Genomic DNA, 26590 nt, shown 5'->3' on the forward strand with positions numbered 1-26590 from the left:
TTGAGGATCTGATTTGTCCTATGATGTTAATTTTTGTCATCTAGGTGAAAATGTTCTTCATGTTCGTGATGCTGATACACAGGATAAGATTCTTCATGCTCTACAGCTGCAGTTTGGGAAGCAATATCCATGGTGAGTACATTCATCTTAATTCATTGGAGTGGATGTTAAAGCAGTAGAGTAAAAGGCATTTAGTCCTAAGGTGTTTCATCGTATTTGACTGGAGTGCTTTTAATGCACTGATCTGAGGTTACAAATTATTTTTCATTTCAGAACCACGATGAGATGTCTAGTATGCAGTAGTATTTATAGAGCAAAATGTTACAGGTAATGTAACAAGTAGTCATTTAACCTCCAACAGAAAGTCACAAGGGCAAAATTCATATTAATTTAGATCAGTGTGATTAAGAGAGCTTTTTCTTTAGGAGCAGCATGGGGGAGAACATCCTGTCTGCCTACTCTGGCTTGTGCCCAAAGGACACTATTTTGTGTGGGTACAAATGACACTGAGAGCCAAAAAATGGGCAGGATCAAATAAGACTAATAAAGCCTTTGTGGTGCATGTGAAAAACATCACCACCCAAGTCACATCCTCATGCATCCTAGCAGTTAGAGAAATCAGGATGGCCAGAGGCAGACGCATCGCACAGATCAATGTCCGGGTTGGTGGCTGGTCCTATCAAGAAAGTTTTGGCTTTTATAACAGTGGATTGTGTTTTTATTATTTTTGGCCTGTGATGGGGGAATGGGATTCCCCTCGCTAAAACAGGCAGAGTCTTTGGCAGCAGACTGGCAGTTTGGTGAGATAGGCTTTAAACTGAAGGACTCCAGGAGTGGGGTCCAAATGGCAATGATTGTGCCATTACTTCCTCCTGAGGAGCAGGTCATAGCAACCAGTGCAGAGACAGATCCTTGGCTGCAGCTCAGATTGGAGATATGTCTTGTTTTGAGGCAATTTAAAGAGGTGGGCACTCTGAAATAAGTAACTTCCCCCTTGATTCCAACCAATCCCTTTCCAGCAATAAGGAGCAAGACATAAGTAGATGCAAGCTGCAGAAATTAAGATGTAAGAAAAAATAACAGTTTATTAACAAACAGGATGCCAACAGGCAGCAGGGGGAAAGTAAGTAACTGCTAGATACTGAACTGCTAAATCTCGCAACCCTGCAAGAACAAAGAAAGACCCGAAATGCCAGAAATAACTGTTCCCAAAGTGGTGCCTGCCAGAGGCAGCTGCATGGCTGAAGGACAAAGGGAAGATGGCATCACACCCTTACCTTCCAAGATGGTGCCCCCCAGATGACCACAGGTTTGCAGGAACAAGGAGGCAAGATGGTGACAACCCCCACCAGGAAGGCAGGAGTCTGCAGAGCAGTTCTGGAGGTAGATGGAAACTTGCTAGTTCATGTGGAGTCCATGTTGCTGCTGCCACTTCCTCTGCACCATGGCTATGGGGTGGGATGGTGGGGAAAGACCATCAGCGCTGGCACAGGGTGCCCAACCCCAGAAACTCGCTGGCATTTTTGCTGCCAACGAACCTTGCAAAGTTCACTTTGAAACAGTTTCTCACTACAAAATGCAGTTTTTAGAATGGCAAACCCAAGGCTGCCATGAAAGAGAGAGGCTCTGCTCCCATAGTCTTCTCTCCTGGAGAAGCTCAGACTGAGACAAGGCCTGCTACTTTTTGCGTCCCAGCTCTCTGCAGCAGCAGAAAGGCTCCTGTGGACTTCATCCCAAGACAGCCCAAAAACGCCAGCTGGAATCCCTCTGAGATGAGGGGGAGGGAAATTAAAAGAGAACCAAAAAAGGGAAGGGAAAAAAAAGCCCCTGCCAAAACAAAGATGAAACAGCCCGCAAAGCAAACTCCATGCAACAAAAGGCAAGAAACTGCCTGGGCAAGGCAATTTTTAAAATGCCTGCAGTCACCCTGCCAGCCACTACACACACAAGGCCCCCAGCTGGAGCGTCTTGAAGAGACAATAGCAATTTTTGAGTGCAGATAGATATGAAATACAATAACCTTATAGATACTCCAGGACAGGATCACAGGGTGAAGCACATCAAAAGTTTCTATGACTATGGTGTTTATGATGCTCACACCCCTTCAAGCAACCTGATTGCTTGATCTTTGATGAAATGCCTGTATACCAATGCACATAGCAAGTGGTATAAACAAGATTATCTAATAAACTAGAAATCTATGTCAGGTTGCAGAGCCGTGATCTCACTGGAATTTTGGTGACATACCTGGAATGCTGTCACAGATGGCAATGTATTTTTTAGAGAGGGCAGGTTAGAGAAGCAGAGTGGAGCTGCTCTTTGTGTGAGAGAGCAATTGGAATGTATCAAGCTATACTCAGGTACAGATGAACAAGTTGAGAGTTTATGGATGAGAATTAAGGGGCAGGCTGATATGGGTGACACTGTTGTGGGTATTTACCAGAGGCCACCTGATGTGGAGGAGGAAGTTGGTGAGGCTTGAAAATGTGAAGGTTAGGGATGGCATTGGCTGCAGTGACCGTTAGAAACTCAGAACTGTGCATTGGGGAAGCGAAACAGCAAGCAGGATTAAAACCCTAAACTCGTGGAGATAACTTTGACCTCTTCAAGGACCTACTTGGAGGAATCTGGTGGGTTAGGATTCCAGATGAGGAGGGTGTCCAAAGAGCTGGTCAGTATTCCTGACCTCAAACCAGTGCATCCCTGTGATCCAGAAATCAGGCAAAGAGGGCTGAAGACCTAAATAGATGAGATTCTAGTAAAATTCAAACAAAAAGAAGACATTTATTGGATGTGACAAAAGGAACAGACCACATGGGAAGACCATAGGAATGTGTCAGAATATGCAGGGATGTGAGAAGGAAAGCCAAAGCCCACTTGGAATTCAGTCTGACTAAGGGTATTAAGGACAACAAGAAAGACTTTTCTAAGTTCATCAGCAGCAACAGAAAGAATAGGGTAGATGTGTGGCTGCTGCTGGATCATATGGGTGTCCTGGTGATGAAAGACACAGAGAAGGTAGAATTATTGAATGCTTTCTCTGCCTCAGTCTTTACTGCTGAGAACAGCCCTCAGGAATCCCAGACCTCAGCGGTAAGAGAAAAAGGTTGGAGAATGGAAGACTTGTTTGTAGAGGGTTGGGTTAGAGAGCAGCTAGGCAGATTGAATATCCATAAATCTACAGGCCTGATGGGCTGCACCCACATGTGCTGAGGGAGCTGGCAGATGTTGCTAAGCCAGTCTCCATTATCTTTGAAAAGTCACAGAGTGGGAGAGATGCCTGATAACTGGAGGAAAGCAAATGATACTCCCATCTTCAGATATGGCAACAAAGAAGGGCTGGTGGGAGATGAGGTGGTTGGGCACCATTTGGGATGTAGTGGTCATGAAATAATAGAATTCTCAAATAATTGCTGAAACAAGGAGGGGCACCAATGAAACTTCCACACTGGACTTCGGGAGAGCAGACTTTGGCCTATTCAAGAAGCTGATTTGGAAAAATCCTTGGGATACAGCCCTTAAAAACAAAGGGATCCAGGAAGGATGGACATACTTCAAGAAAGTAATATTGAAGACACAAGAGCAGCCTGTCTGTTTGTGCCAAAAGATGAGTTGTTGGGGAAGATGACTGGCCTGGATGAAAAAAGAACTTCAAAAGGAACTAAAGGAGAAAAAGAGGATGTATCACCTCTGGAAAGAGGAGCAGGTTTAAGAGGAAATGTTTAAGGATGTGACTAGGTCATATAGGGAAAAAAACTAGGGAGGCAAAAGCCCAATTAAAACTTAATCTGGCCACTTCTGTTAAGAATAATGAAAGTGTTGTTATAAATACATTAATGGAAAAGGAGGGGCAAGGATAATCTCCATTCATTACGAGGTGGGGAATGGAATTTAATAAATAAAAATGAGAAAAAGGCAGAGATACTTAACACCTTTGCCTCAGTTTTCGTCAGTAAGACAGTCCTCAGGGCAACTGGGCTGAGCTGGAGGATGGCATCAGGGAGCAAAGTAGTCCCCTTATAATTCAGGACAAAGCAGTCAGGGAACTAGTGAGTCACTTAGATGCTCACAAGTTTATGGGCCCAGATGGGATCCCTCTCAGGGTGATGAGCGAGCTGGCAGATGAGCTTGTGAAGCTGCTCTCCATCATTTACCAGCAGTCCTGGCTCACTGGTGAGGTTCCAGTTGGCAAATGTGACACCCATCCACCGGAAGGGCAGAAAGGAAAATCCAGGACACTACAGACCTGTCAGCCTGACCTCAGTACCTGGCAAGATTATGGCAGAGATCATCTTGAATGTGGTCACATGGCACCTACAGGATGGCCAGGGCTCAGATGCAGCCAGCATGGATTTAAAAGGGGCAGGTCCTGCCTGATCAACCTGGTCTTTTATGATGAGGTATCTGGCGGATGAAGGGAAGGCTGTGGGTTTTGTCTGTTTGGACTTCAGCAAGGCCTTTGACACTGTGTTCTGGGTTGCAGTGTAGGATGTGCCCAAAGTATGTATTCTATCACCATCTTCCTGAGTTGTTGAAACCAGGTGGATCAGTATTTCCTTGCCCCCTCCCTCTAGACTGTCTTCTGTTAATGACCCGTCAATGCCTTGCTGCAGGACTCACAGGTAACTCCCTCTGGGAGCTCTCTCTGTTTAATGGGCCATCAAGGACCCATTGCGTGACTCATAGAATGATATCAGCCCATTATTGTCAGATGCTCTGCCCAGGTGGAGGAGCCAAGCATTCCCACCTGGATATAACCTAGGATTTGGGACAGCACAGGGAGCTTTCACCCACTGGATTCCCAGAGGACAAAGCCTTCCAGACCTTTCTGTGGTATCACTGCTTCAGGAAGACCACCTCATCTGGACTGCTTTCACCACCCTGCTCAAGTTGTAGTCTGACTCTGTCAGTGGTCTTTTGTATTATTGCATTTTTGCATTTTTGGTTGACACTGGGGCCCAATGTACCCTGATGCCATCAAGGTATGTAGGAACAGAATCCATTTCTATTACTGGAGTGACAGGAGGGTCCCAGTAGCTGACTGCATTGGAGGCTGAAGTGATTTTAACCAGGAACGAATGGCAAAAACATCCCATCACAACTGGCCCGGAGGCCCCATGCATCCTCGGCATAGACTATCTTAAGAATGGATATTTCAAAAACCCAAAAGGATATTGTTGGGCTTTTGGGATAGCTGCTCTAGAGACAGAAGACATCAGACAACTGAGTAGCTTGACTGGTCTCTCAGATGACCCCTCTGCTGTGGGACTGCTGAGAGTGGAAGAACAACAGGTACCGATTCCCACAGCAACAGTACACCATCGGCAATACCACACTGACAGCGACTCTGATTCCTATCCATGGGATGATCTGTAAACTGGGGAGCCAAGGTGTGGTCAGTAAGGCCCATTCACCTTTCAACAGCCCGATTTGGCCCATGCGTAAGTCCAGTGGAGGATGGAGACTGACGGTGGATTACCGTGGTCTGAATGAAGTCACACTGAGTGCTGCTATGCCAGACATGTTAGAGCTTTGGTACGAGCTGGAGTCCAGGGTAGCAAAGTGGTATGCAACCACTGATATTGCCAATGCCGCCTTTTCCATTCCTTTGGCAGCTGAGTGCAGACCCCAGTTTGCTTTCACCGGGAGGGGCATGCATCTGGAACCAGCTGCCCCAGGGGTGGAAACACAGCCCCACCATTTACCGTGGACTGATCCAGGCTGCATTGGAGAAGGGTTCTTGAGGCTTCAGAACATCTATAGTACATCAATGACATCGCTGTGTGGGAGAACACAGCAGTGGAAGAGTTTGAGAAAGGAGAGAAGATTATCCAGATTCTGCTGAAAGCTGGTTTTGACATTCAGCAAAGTAAGGTTAAGAGACTGGCTCAAGAAATCCATTTCCTGGGAGTCAAGTGGCAGGATGGACATCGCCAGATCCCCACAGAGATAATCAACAAGATCACTGCTTTCCTAGGTGCCATAGGCTTTTGGAGGATGCACATTCCTGAGAACAGCCAGATTATGAGCCCTCTCTACCTGGTTATCTGCAAGAAGAACAATTTCCACTGGGGCCCTGAAGAGCAGCAAGCCTTTGGCAAGATCAAGCAGGAGATCACTCATGCATTAGCCCTTGGCCCAGTCAGGATGGGACCAGGCGAGAGGAACATGCTTTACTCCACAGCTGGGAACAATGGCCTGTCCTGGAGCCTCTGGCAGAAGGTGCCTGGGGAGACTCGGGGTCGACCATGGGGATTCTGGAGCCGAAGTTACAGAAGGTCCAAAGCCAGCTACACTGTCTTGACCACCTGTGAAGGAGTTCAAGCTGCCTCAGAAGTAATTGGCACTGAAACACAGCTGCTTTTGGCACCCTGACTACTGGTGCTGCTGGGGTGGATGTTCAAGGGAAAGGTTCCTTCCACACATCATGCCACCAATACCACATGGAGCAAATGGATTGCCCTCATTACACAGCACAAATGTATTGGAAACCTGAATCACCCTGGGGTCCTGGAAGTTATAACAAACTGGCTTGAAAGTGAGACTTTTGGATTATTGTCTGAAGAAGAATAAAAGCAAGTAACACATGCCGAGGAAGCCCCACCATATAACAAGTTACCGGAGACTGAAAGACGATATGCCCTCTTCACTGATGGTTCCTGCCAAACTGTAAGCACTAACTGGAAATGGAAAGCTGCAGTATGGAGCCCCACACGATGGGTTCCACACGCTGCTGAGGGAAGGTGGATCGAGTCTGGTTGCAAAGCTTAAAACCATCTAGCAGGCTTTGGATATTGCTGAATGAGAGAAATGGCCAAGGCTCTATCTCTACACTGACTCGTGGATGGTAGCTCATCCTCTGTGGGGATGGCTGAATCGCTGGAATAAGGCCAGCTGGCAGCAGCAGAGGAAAACCCATCTGGGGCTGTGGACATTTGGCAGGACATCGCCGCCTGAGTAGAGAGGCTGACTGTAAAGGTTCAACACATGGATGTGCACGTACCCAAGAGCCAGGCTGATGAGGAGCATCACAACAATGAGCAGGTAGACAAAGCTCTAAGGTGAAAGTAGTGCAAGTGGATCTAGACTGGCAGCACAAGAGAGGATTATTCCTAGCTCGTTGGGCCCATGATGCCTCTGGTCATCAGGGAAGAGATGCAACATACAGATGGGCCCATGACCAAGGGGTGGACCTTACTATGGATGTTAGCGTAGGAAACACATAATCACAGAATGATTATATGTGGTGCTTTATTGAAGAGCTCTGGGAGTCGGGGCACAGACCCAAATCCAACTCCAACGGGGGCTCAAAAGGTATACAGTCTTATACCCTTTTGTTATACAACTCTATGTTAATCATTGTCCTGGATTGTAGTTCAGGATATATTCTATCACCATCTTCAGTTAATGGCCCATCAATGCCTTGTGCATGACTCATAGATAACTCCCTCCGGGAGTTATCTCTCTTTAATGGGCCATCAAGGACCTCCTGTATGACTCATCATCCCATTGTGAGATGCTCCGCCCATGGGGAGGAGCCAAGCATTCTCACCTGGATATAACCTGGGATTTGGGACAGTAGAAGCAGCCCTTACCCCCTGGATTCCCAGAGGACCAGAGCTACCAGACCTTTCTATGAGATCACTGCTTCAGGAAGACCACCTCACCTGGACTGCTTCCATCACCCTGCTCAGGTTGTATTCTGACTCTGTCAGTGGTTTTCTCTTTTTGTATTGTTGCATTTATTTTATTTTATTTTATTTTTTCCCTTTTCGTCTCATTAAATTGTATTTCTGACTTAGAGCCTCTCACTTGGTTTGTTTTCAAACAACAGCATCATTAAGCCTCCCATTGTTCTATTGTATACACCTAGGCATGAATTTTGGTAAATATTCCCTTGTGATTCTCATGATTCTGGTTAAAGGTAATAATCACATTCAGCTACCAACAATCGTTACAATTGTATCACCTATCATATGATGACTACTGATGGTACAGTTTCACCTGACCTAGTAGAGAGTAGCTTTATTTCTAAGATACATAGGCCTAAGTACAAATCGTCCTAATCCTCCCTCCCCTCTGATTACCCAGGCAAAGTTATACTTGATTTGGTTAAAACAATAGCATGAAAGCAACATCCTGGTTGCAGTGCAGCTGAGGTTCTGTTCCCCAGCTTTGCAGCCACAGAAATCATTAACCCTATACTATTGTGGACAGCATCTCACAGGTCATCCACGCTATTGCTTGGAGCACCATCTTGGGCCTAGAAAAGCAAGTCCTGTAGAGACATGGCACCCCTGAGATAATTGAGTCGGACAATGGGACCCATTTCAAGAATGGCCTTATAAACACCTGGGCTAGAGATCATGGTATTGAATGGATATATCACATTCCTTATCACGAAAGTTGAATGGTGCAATGGACTACTAAAGACTGCCCTGAAGGCACTTGGCGGTGGGGGAACCTTGGAGAATGGGAAAGAAACTTAGCCAAAGCCACCTGGATGGTCAACACCTGAGGATCTATCAATCGAGCTGGTCTTGCCCAGTCTGAACCCTTACACACAGTGGATGGAGACAAAGTCCCTGTGGTATACATGAAAGGTATTTTAGGAAATACTTTTTGGATTAATCCCACCTCAGGCAAAGGCAGACCCATCCGTCAGTCCGGGACTGTTTTTGCTCAAGGACCTGGTTACATTTGGTGAGTAATGCAGAAAGATGGGGATCCCATTATGTACCATAGGGAGACCTAATTTTAAGTGAGAACTGTGTGTAATGTTTCATTCTGTGTGTATATATATGAATATCTATATATGTATGTGTATATCTCTGTAAGAGTGTATTGATTTCAGTATGATGTAGATGTAAGATGCGCCCAAAGTATGTATTCTACCACTGTCTTCATGAGCTGATGAAACCAGGTGGATCAGTGTATCCTTGCCCCCTCCCTCTAGACTGTTAATGACCCGTCAATGCCTTGCTGCAGGACTCACAGGTAACTCCCTCTGGGAGCTCCCTCTGTTTAATGGGCCATCAAGGACCCATTGCGTGACTCATAGAATGATATCAGCCCATTATTGTCAGATGCTCTGCCCAGGTGGAGGAGCCAAGCATTCCCACCTGGATATAATCTGGGATTTGGGACAGCACAGGGAGCCTTCACCCACTGGATTCCCAGAGGACAAAGGCTTCCAGACCTTTCTATGGGATCACTGCTTCAGGAAGACCACCTCATCTGGACTGCTTCCATCACCCTGCTCAGGTTGCATTCTGACTCTGTCAGTGGTCTTTTGTATTATTGCATTTATTTTATATTACTTTTTTTTCTCTTCCTATTACATTGTATTTCTGACTTGAAGTATCTCACTGGTTTTGCTTTCAAATCAGCACGCACTGTATCCTACAGCATCCTCCTGAAAAAGCTGGCAGTCCGCAGCTTGGACAAGACTACTCTTAGCTGGGTTATTACTGGCTGGATGGCCGGGCCCAGAGAGTGGTGGTGAATGGTGCTGTATTCAGCTGGCAGCCAGTCACCAGTGATGTCCTCCAGGGATCTTTGCTGGGGCCAGTCCTATTTAATATTTTCATTGATGATCTAGACAAGGGGATCGAGTCCACTATCACTAAATTTGCAGATGACACCAAGCTGGGTGCGAGCATTGTTCTGTTAGAGGGTAGGAGGGCTCTCCAGAGGTACCTGAACAAGCTGGATAGCTGGGCCAAATCCAACAATGTGAAGTTAAACAAGTTCAAGTGCCAGGTCTGATACTTAAGTCACAACAAGCCCCTGCAACACCACAGGCTGGGGACAGTGTCGCTGCATAGCATCCAGGCAGAAAGAGATCTGGGGGTACTGGTGACAGCATCTGAACACGAGCCAGCAGTGCTATAAATGAGGCCATAGATCTAGTATTGGTTAAAAAAAGATCAGTCATTGTTTGAAACAGAATGGCTACTGGAACAACAAAAAAGCTGGGCTAGTCCCTAACTCTTTACGACAAGCCAGAGTACCAAGGTATGTATAATACTATGTGGGCCCTCCCCACTTTAGGAAACACTATCCCTCAGGGAAAAGGCCTTCTCTCAGACCGTCACTCTCTTTTTATATCCTCCATTCTTTCCTTGATTGGTGGATTTAGGATCCTTGATGTGAATGGCTCATTCTCAGGGTTTTATTGGTCCTTAGCAAGAGTTCTTCTGGGCCAATCATTCCTTCCTGCCTTTGAATGATTGGTCAGTTGTGTCCACTAGTCATGACCTGGAGTGATGGTCTGATCTGGAGCCTTCTGTGGAGGAAGAGAACCCCTCCCTTTTCCCCCTTTCTTTCTCTCTCTGGCATTAGCATTAGAAAGCATTGTCAATGCTGTAACCTCTTCACTCATACATTCATACACATTTTCTAGCTATTCAGAACTTGCCAACTGTATAGTGCTAACTATACAGAACTTGCAGTGACAGACCCATACAAAGTTGTGAATTGAAATGGAACTTAAAAGGTACATACATATACCCTTATAACTAACAAAGGTCTAACTTTAAACATTTATGACAGCAGTGTGCCCTGGTGGCCAAGAAGGCCAAAGGCATCCTGGCCTGTATCAGAATAGTGTGGCCAGACGAGCAGGGAGGTCATTCTTCCCCTGTACTCTGCATTGATTAGCCCTCACCTTCAGTGTGTCTCCAGTTCTGGGCCCCTGAATTTAGGAAGGATGTTGAGATGCTTGAATTCATGCAGAAAAGGGCAATAGGGCTGGTGAAGGGCATGAATACAAGTCCTATGAGAAGTGGCTGAGGGAGCTGGGGTTGTTTAGCCTGGAAAAAAGGAGGCTCAGTGGGAGCTTTATCACTCAGTATAACTCCACAAAAGGAGGCTGTAGCCAGGTGGGGGTTGGCCTCTTTTCCCAGGTGAACAGTGACAGGATGAGAGGACACAGCCTCAGGCTGTTCCAGGGAAAGTTTAGGCTAGATTTTAGAAAAGTGCTTCAGCATTGGAATGGGCTACCCAGGGAGGTAGTTGAATTGCTGTCCCTGGAGGTGTTTTTAAAAGACTTGATAAGGCACTCAGTGCCATGATTTAGCTGATAATGTTAGGTCACAGGTTGGACTCAATCATGTCAAAGGTCTTTTCCAGCCTAGTTTATTCTGTGATTCTGTTATTTGGGGTGTGGGGCATCTCTCTTACGAGGGGAGAGAGAGAGAGAATGTGGAAGCTGGCCCTGTCTAGAGAAGACAAGACACAACTGAGAGGGGGGGATCTCTTCAATACATAGAAATATCTCTAAGGTCGGTGCCCAGACTCTTCTCAGTGGAGCCCAGCAACAGGACAAGAACTAACAGCCATAAACCAAAACACAAGTTACACCTCCACGTGAAGAAGAGCTTTACATTGAGGGTGGCAGACCACAGGCACAGACTGCCCAGGTATGTTGTGGAGTCTCCCTCCCTGGAGATACTCAAATCCCACCTGGATGAGTTCCTGTGTCACCTTGTCAATGTGACCTTGCTTTGGGACAGGAGTTGGCCTAGATGATCTCCAGAGGTCACTTTGAACTCGAGCTATTTTGTGTTTCTGTGACACAGTACGGGATAGCTGATTTGACCTCATGATACATAGAGAGTCATGAGTGCAAGCTTCCAGGGAAGTTGCAGAATTCTAGCAAGGTGCTTTTCCTTGTTCCTCAGCCTTAATGAGTACTGATCCTGATTTCTCTAACATATAAGTTCTTATAAACTTGGATACATAATATTTGTTCAACTAAGGACAAGGATAAAAGGAGTGTTTCTTAAGAATCTAAACAGAGCAATAAAACCAAATATTTTAATAGCAAGTTTCTGACGCCATGTGTGATATTTTAGAAACAAGCATGTTGCAAACTGACATGAATGTACAGTTTATTATTACATAGTTGGCATCTGTGTGATAAGTACATCATACTTGATTTGTAGCACATACATAAACTGCCTATATTTTTATTTCTGCATTATGGTGTGGGTCCCTTCATTAAACTTAATTTTACAGGGGTTTTGGCATCATTAGTTTCCAGTTTTCTACATTCTGGTTTCATATTCCAAAACAGAGCTAGTATCAGGCTTGAAAGATCTGTGTATGTTCTTTAAACTACTGTCACTGTGTACCATATCTCATGACAGACTTTCATAGTGTGAGCTGCAATATTGGCAGAGTAGCCAGATCATAGTATTGTAATGACACTGTTAAACTCTTCTGTCACACCAAGAACTTTATGGATTGCTGTCTTATTTCCAATTACATGAATTCTTTTTTGTATTATAGCTCAAAAATATATGGAGATGGCAATGCTGTTCCAAGGATTTTGAAGTTCCTTAAATCTATTGACCTCAAAGAACCATTGCAAAAGAAATTCTGTTTTCCTCCTGTCAAAGATAATATCTCTCAAGATATTGATCATATTTTAGAGACACAGAGTGCTCTGGCAGTGGATCTAGGTGGAACAAATCTCCGAGTAGCAATTGTCAGTATGAAGGTAAATATTTTGTTGTGCATCTAGTTATTCCGCAAACTCCATTGGGCTTTGTGGATATGGGCTTGTGGTTTAAGAGAGGTGCAAAACGAAGCAGTCTGTTGACTTTTGTTGAGGGATAAAGAAAATCCCCATCTTTGCTGCTTCTTATACAGTCATGATACAACTTGCTTAGTGGTTTGCTCTTCTAAGACTGGTGTTGAACTAGCAATGCCCATTTGCTGGTGCAAGGTTGTAGCTAGTGCTTTGTGGGTTGACTGAAGACTTGGAAGAATAGAACAACTTTCACATGTCTTGGTTCTCCTTAAAAGGTGACTCAGTTCAGCCTGCAAATTTTTGTATGTCAAGCAAAATGTGGTAGGCTCCAATAGTAGACTTTTTGCCTCCCCACTGCCTTACATAGCCATGTAATGGGCATACAAGTCCATTCTGAGTAACAACCAGCATCTAGCAAATCAATTTACTGAACTCTGCAGCATTTCAAAGATGTGAATAAAACTGATGATGAGAAGTCTTTGGCTTTTATTCTCAACAGTATTGGACAATTTCTCGCACAGTTACACTCCATATTTGCAGATTACTAAATCAGTTCAATAACAGTTGCCCAGAAGGCAAAATAAGGTCCCTGCAGAAGCAGGAAGGGTTATGTAAAATGACCTGATATAATCCAGAATATTCGCATTCATTTAAAAGATGTCTGCCAGACCTACAAAGTCTTAAAGATAGCTTTTAAAAGTGTAATACTTTTGGAAGCAGAATTGACACACATTTTTTCCTATGAGTCACCATAGCCTGGAAAAAAAAAATGTAGAAAATTCTGCCCACTTTACAGAGCTGAATGACGTTTATGAAAATTGAAATGCTAGCAAATCAGAGTGAAAACAGACTTTCAAAATAAAATTACACAACAGATGTAAGCGTTTAACAGCCAGTGGCAGAATATGAGATACAATTTTATTTTCACAAAAAAATGGAGGTTCCAAAAAATTCCTTTTAGAAGCTGTTGTGTCTCCTGATAACATTTGTTGCAGCCTCATCTTCGAAAACAAGTTCTCTGATGCATCTCCCAAACCAAAAGTGAAGGAGAAATGAAGCATCCAAAATCCACAAACCCTATTGCTCATGTGATGCTGAGATGCACATTGGGACCCAATACTCAGAACTGTGTCTGTTTGGAATTTTCCAAGTTCTTTGGCAACAGTGACTCAGCCATGTTTCTTATAGGCTGTCTTTGTCACTTCTCTTTGCTTATTTGCATTAATTCAGTGCAGTTCCCTTAGATACATGTACAGGGGATTTAACAGGGAGAATAACACTGTTAGGCAGGATACCTTCAGCCTCCTGGCTTAGTCCTGTGACATAAACATTGAATTAAGATCAGTTCCTTAGTACCCATAGATTCCAAGCATGCGTCATGAATACTTTAATTTCCACTGCAAGACTAGGGTTGCAAATAATATTCGTGGACCCTCCACATCCTGTCCAAAGTATTTAGAAAGGCATGTCATGACAGGACAAGGGGGAATGCCATCAGCTTGAAAGAGGGTGAGTTTAGATAAGATATTAGGAAGAAATTCTTTATTGTGAGGGTGGGGAGGCACTGGAACAGGTTGTCCAGAGGAGTTTGGGATACTGTGTTACTGGAAGTGTTCAAGGCCAGTTTGGATGGAGCTTTGAGCAATCTGGTTTGGTTCAGCATCTCTTTGCATGGCAGGAGGTTGGATCTGGGTGATCTTTGAGATCCTTTTGAACCCAAACTATTCTATGATTTATCACACTTGATGGTACTCCACAGATATTGCAACTGACTGAGAAGTGTGATTGCTTAGAAGATACTTCTGAATGTATAGTAAATTTTGCATTGAAATATTCAGCATTTCTGTCTGATGCTCCTTTTTTGTGAAATGGCATTGTCTGTGAGTGACACCACAGAAACCATTCATGCAGTCAGATTGTAAAGATTTTATTTTTAAAGCAATGTGGGGTTTGTGTCCTTTTAAGCAATTGTTACTCTCTTCTTTTTTTTAACACTTCAGTGTTGAGCTTAAGTGCATTGCTCTGTCATTGTTTATGCCTTAGAAGAGTTGCAGCAGCTCCGGGGATACTTCTCACAGGAATTATGTGTTCCTTAAAATGTGTATTTAATTTCAGATGGGAGGTTGATTAGAGAAAGATAACGTAATGCCTAATCTTACAAACTTGTCCCCCAGAGCTGTCAAGGATCTTGCCTGCAGGCCCAAGATCTAGAGCATAGCATCTGTATTTTTTTAAAGAGATAAGTTATGACTCTCTATTTTCAAATTGAACTGTAATTTATATGGAGGAGAAATTTCATCATGACATACATTTCTCTGGGGCATGTTTTGTTGTTTTTAATTTCTAGGGTGAAATAGTTAAGAAGTATACCCAGCTCAACCCTAAAACCTATGAAGACAGACTAGCATTAATTCTAAAGATGTGTGTGGAGGCTGCGTCAGAGGCAGTAAATGTAAACTGCAGAATTTTGGGAGTAGGTAAGTTAGCAAATACGTTTTACATCTATGTTTTTCAACATGAAATTAAATCACAGATGTTGATTTAAAACACCTTTCTAAAATGGATCTCATGAACTTTAAGTTCTTCCATATCCTCAACAAACAAATGTTTTTAAATGGCTGAAAATGAGAAGCTGACTAAAAAGACTGAAGTTTCTCCAGTTTGTAGCAACCGTTAAACAATCGGTTAAGTTTAGTAAACTGTATCTAAAATGTGTTTATGGTTCTCTGGACTTTGAAACTCTCTGCTCTCTTGGCTTTGTGAATCAGATGCTCAATGTTTATCAAAACAGCTCTTGAAACAACTGCAGCTGAGTGACGTTTTCTCTGCTGTCTTTAAGCCTTTCTTTAGGACTAGGATCAACTATGCAGCAGAATTTTCAGATACCTCAAGGCAGTCTAAAAAGGCTAAAATGTTAGGAGTAAATTTATAGCTAACAGAGACAAAAGCAGCCCTTCTGCTGACTTCTGGTTCACATGCAGTACAGTTCTGTGTTAAACTGTGCTTATATCAGGCACAACTTCAGTTTAATGGTGACTAGGAGATTTGGCCTTAGATATTAGTTATTTATGAAGATATTGACTAATGTGTCCTGGATTTTTGAGGACATAGAATCTTTATTTTAGCTGAGAAATTCTCCTAAAGAAAAGTAGTTTGTTTTAGATGAAAACTGAATCACACATTACAAAGAAAATTTAACTTGAACACGTATTTTTTAAAAATAATGCACAAATTTATAAAAACAATGTACACAAAGCTGTAAGGAGAAATGTTAGCCCTTCAATTCAGATCTTTCTTACAGCTTTAATGTTCAGTTCCGCTGCTTGTCTTGGAGCTTTAATGGTTGCTTTCCATGTGACTCAGTTATATAAGCTCTGTAAAATAAATGTTTGAACTTTGTTGTCTAGAGCTAAATAACTCCATAATAGAGACCTACTCTTCAGTGGTCCTGAGGCTTCAACTCTGGAAGCCTCGCCAGCTAGGGAAAACTAGTAGGGTTGGCTAGTAGAGCCTATTACTGGCCTACTCTGTTCAGTAGACAAATCTCTGAACAGAGTTTTGATCTTTCCTAAAACCTGTGTGTTTTAAGTAAAAATCACTAGTGCTGGTAATTCATTTTAGTCATTCTAAATCTTGAAAGTTATAGCAGACTTCTGGACACTAATAGTGTTCCAGGGTTTGAATAATTTGTTTTTGCTGTTATGTCTATTGTACATCACTAACAAGAAACACAACTATTAACTGATTTGCTGCAATCCTGCCTGCAGTGGGAACATTAACTCTCTGATTAACATGAGCCACTGCCCATGTAATTAATCTTAAGATACTTGGTGCATTGTGATTAGAGGCATGGCATTCTATGAATTATCTTCTTTACTTTGAGGGTGACTGAGCACTGAAACACACTGCCTGGAGAGGTTGTGAAGTCGTCTTCTCTGAAGGTATTCAAAACCCATATGGACAGAATCCTGTGCCACTTGCTGTAGGTGAACCTGCTTTAGCAGAGAGATTGGACTAGATGATCTCCAGAGAACCCTTTTCAACCTGAACCATTCCATGATTTTTTGATCTTTACATGTCAAAAGTTGAACTGCCAGTAATACTTCAAAAATTTTTACTTTCATGCTCTGCTTCAAAGCCTAGTATTAAGGGGGAAAAAATCTTGTCATTAGAAAAAGAAAAACAGATTTTTACTTAAAGTTTGTTACACAGACTTAGTTTTCATTTTTCTCTCCTGTGTTTCTGTGACTTAGGTATTTCCACAGGTGGACGGGTAAACCCTCGAGAAGGAATTGTGCTTCACTCTACAAAACTCATTCAGGAGTGGAGCTCTGTGGATCTCAGAACTCCTATATCTGATGCTCTGCACCTGCCAGTCTGGGTGGACAATGATGGAAACTGTGCTGCTCTAGCAGAGAGGAAATTTGGTCATGGAAAAGGAATAGAAAATTTTGTAACACTGATTACTGGTACAGGTGCGTGTGTCATAGTTCAGTGAAACCCAAAGTCCAGCACCATCACTTAGAGGCTCAGCTGTTCTATAGGCATAAACATTACCACTATGCCTGGAAAACCAAAAATTTTTTCACTACACTATTTGTTTGGCTTAGGGTGCTCTTTAATTTATTCAGGCAAATAAAACCACTTCCATAGTTAAAACTTCTTGATGAAATAAGTTCTTCTTGTACTCCTACACAGGTAAGTAAGGAAAATCTGAGCAACTTCAACTGGAATAATTTTGATTTTTTCAGCTTTATGGTTTAATTCTCTTTCAACTTTAGCAATACAAGGCAGATCAGAATATGTATCTAGAAGATAAGCAACTGAATATAAAAAGGTATGCTTAAATATCAAATGCAAATGTGGAGTAACTTTTCTCATTTGCTAAGTATATAGTTGTTGTGGTTTGAAAACAAACTGAGTGAGAGGCTCCAAATCTAATAAGAAGAAAAGGGAAAATAAAATTAAATAAAAGCAGTAATACAAAAAAAGACCACTGACAGAGTCAGAATACAACCTGAGCAGGGTGATGAAAGCAGTCCAGGCAAGGTGCTCTTCCTGAAGCAGTGATCCCATAGAAAGGTCTGGTAGCTCTGGTCCTCTGGGAATCCAGTGGGTGAGGGCTGCTTGTACTGTCCCAAATCTCAGTTTATATCCAGGTGAGAATGCTTGGCTCCTCCCCATGGGCGGAGCATCTCATAATGGGATGATGAGTCATACAGGAGGTCCTTGATGGCCCATTACAGAGAGATAGCTCACTGAGGGAGTTATCTCTGAGTCATGCAGCAAGGCATTGATGGGCCATTAACTGAAGATGGTGATAGAATACATCCTAAACTACAACCCAGGACAATAGTCCTTTAGATGGTGACAGTAAGAATAAGCTGATGAGTCTACACCCAGTTTGGGAAGGGACAGCACTGGCCTGCACATTTACGTGTCCTGGCTCTTTAACAGACGGGTTTAACTGTCTAAATACAGCATTAGAATCTCTCCTCTGAAGTGCAAAATTTTAAAGCCACTTGGCTAGTCTTCTGCATAAAGAACATGACTCGCAGGCTTAGAAGATCTGTCATATTTCAGTACCATCTATAGGCTTTAAAAAAATTACAAGCATTATATACCATTTCAATCCATATATGAATAGAAGAGTGCAATGAGGTTCTGTACTGGTGTGTCTAATAAACAAGAGTTCTTTAACAACTAGTAATTCTTGGTTTCTAGTGTAGATGATCATTGATGCAAATTATTTTATCTTGTCTATATCAGAATAAACAAATAGGAGTGTCTTGCAGAACTGGCACCTTTAAAAACTGTTGGGGAGTAGGGGGTGTTTGTCTTTTTTTTCTTTTTTTTTAACAATGAAAGTATTATATCTTTGCAGGAATCGGAGGTGGAATTGTTCATCAACACGAATTGATCCATGGCAGTTCTTTCTGTGCTGCTGAGCTTGGGCACATTGTTGTATCCTTAGATGGACCAGAGTGCCTGTGCGGAAGCCAAGGATGTATAGAAGCATATGCCTCAGGAATAGCATTACAGAGAGAAGCTAAGAAACTGCATGATGGTATCTATTTACTATAGTTTTGAAAACACAGTTACTAAACTGCAGTATAGGAAGAAATTTTCAAAGAAGGTATTAAGAAAAAATAAATCTGCCTGTTTTTTTGGTTTTTTTTTGGAGGAGACAAGAATAGGTGTATAGGCAGCCTCCATTGTACAGATCTTTTTCAGTGGCAAGGAACATTTGGAACAACTGGTCTCAGAATCCCCAGAAGCACACAGTAGAGCTTGTCTCTTCTTTTTAAGCTTGATGTAAACTAATCTGACAGGCATTCTGTGGCATTTGGTTTCACAGCAATTGTCTCTCAGCAGAAGCTTCTCAGTCTTAAATAAGTTTGAGAATATTTATATTTTATTTATTTTTGGGTCCAACAAGACTTAAAGAATTACCACACTCTCACTGTTTGAGTTTGATTCCCTGCTTCTGCAAGTAGTTTCCTGAATAATATGGATATGGTTACTTTGGCTAAACTCAGGGTTGGACAGATTGTTCAGGATTCAGTATACAAGTAAAAGAGATGAAAATATTTTAATTGCCCATTATTTATTTTTTTTTTACCCTCTGACTTGCCACATTATCATGTTTTGCTCTTGGCTTTCTCTTCCTTCCAGATGATCTGCTTTTAGTAGAAGGAATGTCAATGAAGGAGGAGGAGATTGTTAGTGCTGCACATCTTATTCAGGCAGCTAAACTTGGGAATACAAAAGCAGAGAGCATTCTCAGAACAGGTGAGAAGGTAGCCCATGGGGGAAATGCTTCCATGATTGTATTTTAGGGGATACCGAAATGGTAGTGCACTGTAACACTACGAACTGTAGTGTTACACTACACGGTACCTGTTGAGGCCCTCTCACTATAGAAATTACTAATGGTAATGGGATGTTAAGTATAAATGTTGGAGAAAATGTCAGCGGAAGTGTTAAAAGTATCTGATCCAGTAAAAAAAATTAAAAGTTCTACAAAAATCAGTTTTAAAAACAAGTGAAGTCTCAACACTATCATATTGGAAAATTCTGGGACATTTCATTGTAGGCAAGTGAATGGCTGGTCTGAGGTAGCAGAGGCAATTTATTTTATGTGTTACTTTACGTGGGGTGTTTTACTGGTTTACTAGTTTTAAGCATAGTCCTCCCTCATACACAGTGGTTAACACTAAGGTGGTAGAGAGATGCCTTCCTAATTTCTCTTTGCTTACAAGCATGCTTAATGCCTTTTGTCTTTTCACATCCATAATGTTGAATAATGCATTATTGTGCATGAAAAATTTGCCTTTTTTTTACTTTCAAAAGAAAAGTTAATAGCAGACATGTATTACCTGATAACATAAAACTCTGGAACAAAACACTTTACTGACTTTACAGTGTTATTTGCTGCTAACAGAACAGTTTCAACTACTGATGCCAGAACTGCTCTGAGTATTCTACTCAATTTCTTTTTACTTCATCTTTTTAGCTGGGACTGCACTGGGCCTTGGCGTTGTGAACATTCTACACACCGTGAACCCATCTCTTGTGATCCTTTCTGGAGTTCTAGCTAACCACTATGTTAATGCTGTCAAAGATGTGATAAATCGACAGGCCTTGTCCTCTGTTAAAACAGTGGATGTGGTGGTCTCAAATCTAGCAGATCCTGCTCTTCTTGGAGCTGCTAGTCTGGTACTGGATTACACTACACGTAGAATATACTAAAATAATTACAGGAGAATTAGAGAGTTGGACTATTCAAATTCCTAATTGGTGGAGGGAATAATTTGTCCCAAATTTTTCTTTGATGAGAGTAGCTAATGAATCAGAGTAGTGTTCCGAGTAGTTAGTGACTACTTAGCATTTCCTAATTGAGGTATTCTCTTTTTGTATTTTTTCCTAAATTTCAGCTAACTTCATTGGAAGTAATGTGCAATTCTGGTTTTTTAAGCACCTCTGTTGGTAAGCCTATACATTACTTTTGAGTGTGGCTGAATTATTTATGAGCATCTCTTGCTGTATGGGGATAATATCTATTGTGTGTAAAATTACAACTCTTGGGGATCCATATCTCATTTCCCACCTGTGTGAAATGAGTTTACCAGCTTTTCAGTTTCCAGGATTCCACCCACAAAGTAAATATGATGTAATCACCAGTAGCAGGTAGTAATTTCAGTGGGTGGAAACTAGGGCTTCTACAATAAAAAAAGGCTACACTTAGAAATTCCTTTTCATGAAGGACTTGATAGAGGCAACCAACTTTATTATATCTTCTCTAAGGGCAGAGTCCCATCTTAGAAGCTTTGCATATGAAGGAAAAAACCTACAGTATAGTGAGCTTACAGCCTGCAGATGAGTCAAGACAAACTGATAAACATAGCAGTAATCATCTTTATGTCTTCTGGCTATGGCAAATAGTAAATGGTTTGAATTTTAATCTTGGGGGATTTCTCAAGAGACTTAATCTACTATTTTCAGGGAGGGGGGCTGCTTATTCTTTGGTGGCCAGTTAGCTGAAATGCAGCCATGTGGCACAGTTGATCATAAAGAATCTACTGCAGAGTGACACGGTGCGTCCCTCAACCATTCAGATGGCTGCAGGTGCACTGTTCTTTTCCTGCTTTCACCATTACTTTTCAGGATGGAAAGTCAAATCTGACCCTTATCCTTGCCTTCAGAGTATTCAGAGGCCTAGGAGAAAAGTATGTTCAATGCCAATGAAGGCCTGCCTAAGTAAGCTGTGGTTTGTATTTTTTGTGTTTCTTCTTTCATGATATATAGTGCTGTCTTTATCCAGCTGCTTCTTTAGCATACTTTCAAGATGCTGGAGAAATTTAAAAACCAACCCATCTGTCGGCTAATCCAGAAGGATGGATCTGGAGGAACAGTCACAAGACCATCCTGTCCTGAATTTAATGACCTATTTTGACATCTAACTCAACCACTGATATTCTCAGAAGTCCAGTAATGTGTTAGTACAAGGGCTGTTTCCATACTTGAACTTTTTCTTCAATCAAAACGAAACAGTCTTCTAAGCATTGTATAGCATTGTATTCTGCTATACTATGAATTTGGACTGAATAGCTCCTAGTACACTTGCTAATTCTGGGATATAATCTATACAGATTGTCTTTACTTCATGCTTTCTTCCACAAGGAATGCTTACTGGTAATTCACATCTTCAGAGCAGATTTCAGGAACACCATCAGATCTCCCTCTTGGTGTCTCCAGGAACAATTATGCAGCCTCTATACCATAGTTTTCTCAAACTTGGCAAATAACTGGTTCTTAACTGTTCGCCAAGTTGTACTAGGCTTCCTGTGACGAAGGAGTTTTACTTCCTTTTCTTACACATCTTGGTTTACTTGATGATTCCCAACCTTCAATACCAGAGCATTAGATCCATGAGCAGGTCAGGGAGAAACTGGCATTTCTCTGCAGTGACAATAGCTCAGATTCGGAGTATTGAGGTTCTGACAGTGAGGGGACCTGTCATTTGATCTTTCCATCCTCTACCATTACAAGGAACATCCTCTACCATTACAAAGAATGCCTGGCTGGAATGCCTGGCTAAAAATGGGACCAGGCTTTTGCTTTCCAGACCCTCTGATGCTCTATATTTCTGGTATCTCAGAGTCAAAATCTTTTTTCCCTAGCAGCTGAAGGAAGGGTGCAGGCACAAAAAACCCACAACAGACTAAAACACAGTTGAAAAGTTTTACACCTTTAACGTCACGTTAAGAAAACAGTTCTTCAAATGCTTTTGAAAATGCTTTTTTCCTGACAGTTTTGCCAATACTTGCTGCATATGTACAAGTGGTTTATAAAATCAGAAAGAATAAAAAATCATATTTAATAGTGCAATAGTGGTTTTGTTTGTCTCTCCTTCTTTCCCTTTTCGAAAAGTGTCCTTTTTTAACTTCAGGTACTTTAATGTGGACCAGAGATTTTATGAACATTAACCCCCAGTTGCATCCAGTCTCAGAACGACCAAACGACATATATTCATGGAATATCTGCAGTAGTGTGCTTACTTGATGCTGGCCGAGTGTCCTTTAGAGTAGCCCATACCATGAAGATCATGGACTCCAGTGAGAGCAAACCAACCTTTATATCCAGTACTGGGAAAAACATAGAAACAAAATCCCTTTCCCAAGCAGCAGGGCATTCTCACTGCCTGCACCGGCAGCACCTGCTCATATTGCCTGTTGTATGTTGTTGGTTTTGCAGTGTCCAGGGTAAGCGCACATGGTATCCTAACTGTCGAAGCCTTGGCAGGAATGCCGCCCTCCAGCCCTCCCAGCAGAACTACATATAACATTAACAGCTTGGGCAGGACAAGTCCTCTCATGAATTTAGATGTTTATAATCAGCATTACATGAGCAAGTGGCAGCAGTAGAGTGCCAAAAGGTTGGAAAGTGAACTAAAACTGGAGTTCTTAGTTCTGTAACTTTAAATTCAAGTAACCATTATAAGACCAAGTTCCTATACCTCGTTGCTTTCTGCAGCTGGTGGAAAAAGACTGCTTTGTCCACAACAGTTTTGCATTACCATAGAAACCCAAAGAGCCAGGACTTGGGATCATGAGGAGACCAGCTCAGTTTTGACAGCTATCTTTTTACAGATCATTGTTGATGTTTGCAAACCACATAGCTAATCCATACAGAATCAAGGTTTAGAATTTCTTATTTGTCTCCTGACCATCAGCTTTAGTTACTCAGTATTTTGAATCTTTGATCTGCCGCACACACTTGGAAATAACAAATTCATTCGTTTTTTGGTGGTCTTGAAGCACTGTCCTTCAATTTAATTACAACAATTTACTTTTATTTACCTACAATTTACCTACAATTTAATTGTAACAAAACTCAGAAACTTGCACATACTACCAGCGGAGGCAGTGGTAATTTTGTATTACAAAAACACAACACAGAGTAAGGTGCAGACAGAATTTATACTTGGATTCAGTGAAATCTGATCGCTATGTCCCTTTCAAATGCCATGGAGACATCATAGGCATTAGTATAAAAGACCTGGACTGTACACTCCTTGGACCATTCCAGATAATTAGATTTGGATTAGAACTAGTGCCAAAGCACAAGGTTCTGCAGAGGAAACATGCTTGCCTGCATGACAAGTACTGCTGGAGGAATCCTCTCGGCAAAGACTATAGACACCCATGTTTGTCCGTTCTGAAATACAAGCCAGTAATGTGTTTCCCTCTTAACTGGTTGCTCAGAAAAAAACATCAGCAAAAAACAGATAAGCCACACCATGTTCTTTATGGCTGCTTAAAACTTAACCATGTTGCACAGTCTAAGAGGATGAATGCACAGTGCTGTTGTTTTCAGGCTCCCTGCTTTCCAGTGAACCCATGACCTCTCCATCCCCCTTCTTGTTTACAAATGCTCATTGTAATTTCAGACTGCCTGACTGCTGGCTGCCACCTGATCAGGAGCTAAACAAAGCAAGTTCTATACCAGGATGTATTCAGCAAGAATCCACAGCTTCTGTCTCAATACTGCATGAGATCTTCACGCACATGCAGCTGGGATAATTTTTGAAGGATAGGAAGCATCCAGGTTTTTTTCCAGATTCCACTGACTAATGCTATGGAGATAAGCAGCAACAGTGGGACGTTAAACAGGACTGAGCATGCACAGCAGGCCAGAGGTAGCACAACACCGTCCCATGAAGTTACAAAACAAACAGGTGCTGGCAGGTGCTGACCTCTGAAGAAAACAAGACAATGTTTCAAAACAGAGACGAGAATTGATTTGCCCAAATAAACCTGAGAATTCTTTTTCTGTGTTACAAGGTCTAAGTATCTAAAATAACTGTCACACAGAAAATGTCCTGATTCCAGAAGTGCTGCGTTTGATTCTGAACTCCCCCCATACACAAGAAACACAAGCACACCAGAGTTCAACAAAGAGCCACAAAGATTATAAGCAATTGCAGCATTTCACCTCTGAGGAACAGCTGAGAGCTGGAACTGTTCAACCTGGAAATGAGAAGGTTTAGGGGAATCTTATCAATGTAAAGAAATACCTGAAGCGAGAGTGCAAAAAAGATGGGAGCCAGGCTCTTTTCATTTGTGCCATGACAGGAGACACTGGGCACAGACACAGGAGGCTTCATCTGAACATCAGAAAACACTTCTTTACTATAAAGGTATCCAAGCACTGGCAGAAGTTGCCTAGAGAGGTAGTGGAATTTCCCTTCCTGAAGATCTTCAGAGGCTGTCGATATGGTCATGGGGGACAGGCTCGACATGCTTCAGCTTCAGCAGAGGAGTTGAACCACAAGACCTCTAGAGGTCCCTTCCAACCACAGCCAGTCTATGATTTTGTGACAACACTGATAAAGGGGACAGTGAGCTAGCATACTTGAATGTAAAACTAAGGCAGAAGAGTTAATCTGCAAAATCTCTGTACCAGGGTTAGTGGAGGTAATCAGAACCCAGAGAGCTGCATTTTAAGTGTTCCAGCAGGATGAAATTTGTAAAAAATCTGCAAACACATTCTTACACTCTACAAACCCAGAATATAAAATGCTGCTTTAACTTCTGTAACATTGCTTTGGCCTTGACTTTGAGTCTTTGCTCATCTTCTTGGATTGCAGCTCTAAGCCACATCCATAGCCAAATAAAATATTCTGTAAAACAGAAAAATGTGGTGATCAATAAGTACCATAATTCAGTGTGCAGGAACCCCTCTCGTTTATCTTTCAGATTCTCCTAAATTCATATTAACACTTTAAAGACTGTATATTTAATACAGTGGAGTTTTCTTTATTAAATTACCAGCTCATTTTGAATGCCTTATTTTCAGAGTTTTTGAATGTGCAGCAAAAAGGAAATTTTCAGTCAAGGAAATGGTAACTAGTCAAGGCTACTTGGTATTCTCTGGACTTGCTCTGTGCTTCAGTCCTGTTGGGCTCATCTGTCATACCCTTGTGCAGTTCAGAAGATATCTTCCTGCCTTAATCTTCTATGAAATCAAGCTTTCAGACCTGTAATCTACTATCATTCATCAACACCCATCAGCAGTGTGTGAATACACTTGGAAACATGACAGTAGCTCTAGTCATTACAGACAACAGTAAGGAACAGTTAAACTACTGCAGCCCAACTGGAAGCCATTTATTCACTACCTGACCCAACAAAGGGACAAGGCTGCTAATAAGACAGCTGCTATGCAGTAACATCCTGAGCCTTGGTACATTGTAGTCTGCATCTGCAACCTTTTTTAAACTGCCTGGACTAACCTTCCAGCTTGTAGATAAAAGGTATTAAAACAATTACACTGCACAGTAGTTAAGATACTGAGTCTTTGATAAACATGGTGAAATAATGTAGGAGATTGAACAGATTAGTTTTAGAAAATAGCTAAAGGTTTAACACAGCACAGCTAGAATACAGCTCCTGTGACTGCTGGGTGAGCCAAGGAAGTGGAACAGAGATTTTCTAAATCAGTTTGTTTCAGATTCAATCACCTTGGCAGACAGAGCTCCAACCTAGAGATAAGCAGCAGTAAGAGTAAGTCTTCCCTTCCCTTGCTCTCCAGCTCTCGTAGTGGTGAAGTGTCTGCAAAGGTCAGTGAGGACAAGGACACAGATCCAAACAGCCTCTACACCACAGATCTTTGCATATGAAGAAGGCACTGAAAACCTAGCAGAACAGAACAAGCAGTAGATTAAAGGTTTTAACTGCTCAGTGCCCTCTCCTGTATGTTAAGCCTGAGACTCGCAGCCAGAGCGACATCAGAAAACTACAGAACTACTTACCTGAAGAAGGCAGTGTCCTCAGTCCCACTGGAAGCAAGATAAGCCCCTTAACAAGCCTGCTGTTTTAGTTTTCTTGAGCTGCTGTCTAATGTGATAAGGGAGAAGTTTTTAAACTAAAGCTCTCAAGGGCTTTAAGAAAGCTTAATGAAACAAACAGGACAGCACTGCAGAGACCAGAAGCACTGCTGGCTGGACATTCACCAGCATGGTGAAATCAGTAGCAATCAAGAGAAATG

General features: G+C 42.1%; 1 protein-coding gene across 1 annotated transcript in view; it reads left to right on the forward strand.

Moving 5' to 3' along the window:
- GNE (glucosamine (UDP-N-acetyl)-2-epimerase/N-acetylmannosamine kinase) overlaps positions 1–22429 on the forward strand; it is a 39956-nt gene extending 17527 nt beyond the window's left edge. The window contains exons 6-12 of the mRNA XM_066339783.1: positions 45–132; positions 12295–12505; positions 14886–15015; positions 16792–17013; positions 18423–18605; positions 19214–19330; positions 20055–22429. Of these exons, the coding sequence (XP_066195880.1) occupies positions 45–132; positions 12295–12505; positions 14886–15015; positions 16792–17013; positions 18423–18605; positions 19214–19330; positions 20055–20290 (1187 nt within the window). The 3' untranslated portion in view covers positions 20291–22429. The remainder of the gene's footprint in view (positions 1–44; positions 133–12294; positions 12506–14885; positions 15016–16791; positions 17014–18422; positions 18606–19213; positions 19331–20054) is intronic.
- Positions 22430–26590: the final 4161 nt, after the last annotated feature.

This window comes from Sylvia atricapilla, chromosome Z (assembly GCF_009819655.1).
Source record: "Sylvia atricapilla isolate bSylAtr1 chromosome Z, bSylAtr1.pri, whole genome shotgun sequence".
In the NCBI taxonomy this organism is placed as follows: Eukaryota; Metazoa; Chordata; class Aves; order Passeriformes; family Sylviidae; genus Sylvia; species Sylvia atricapilla.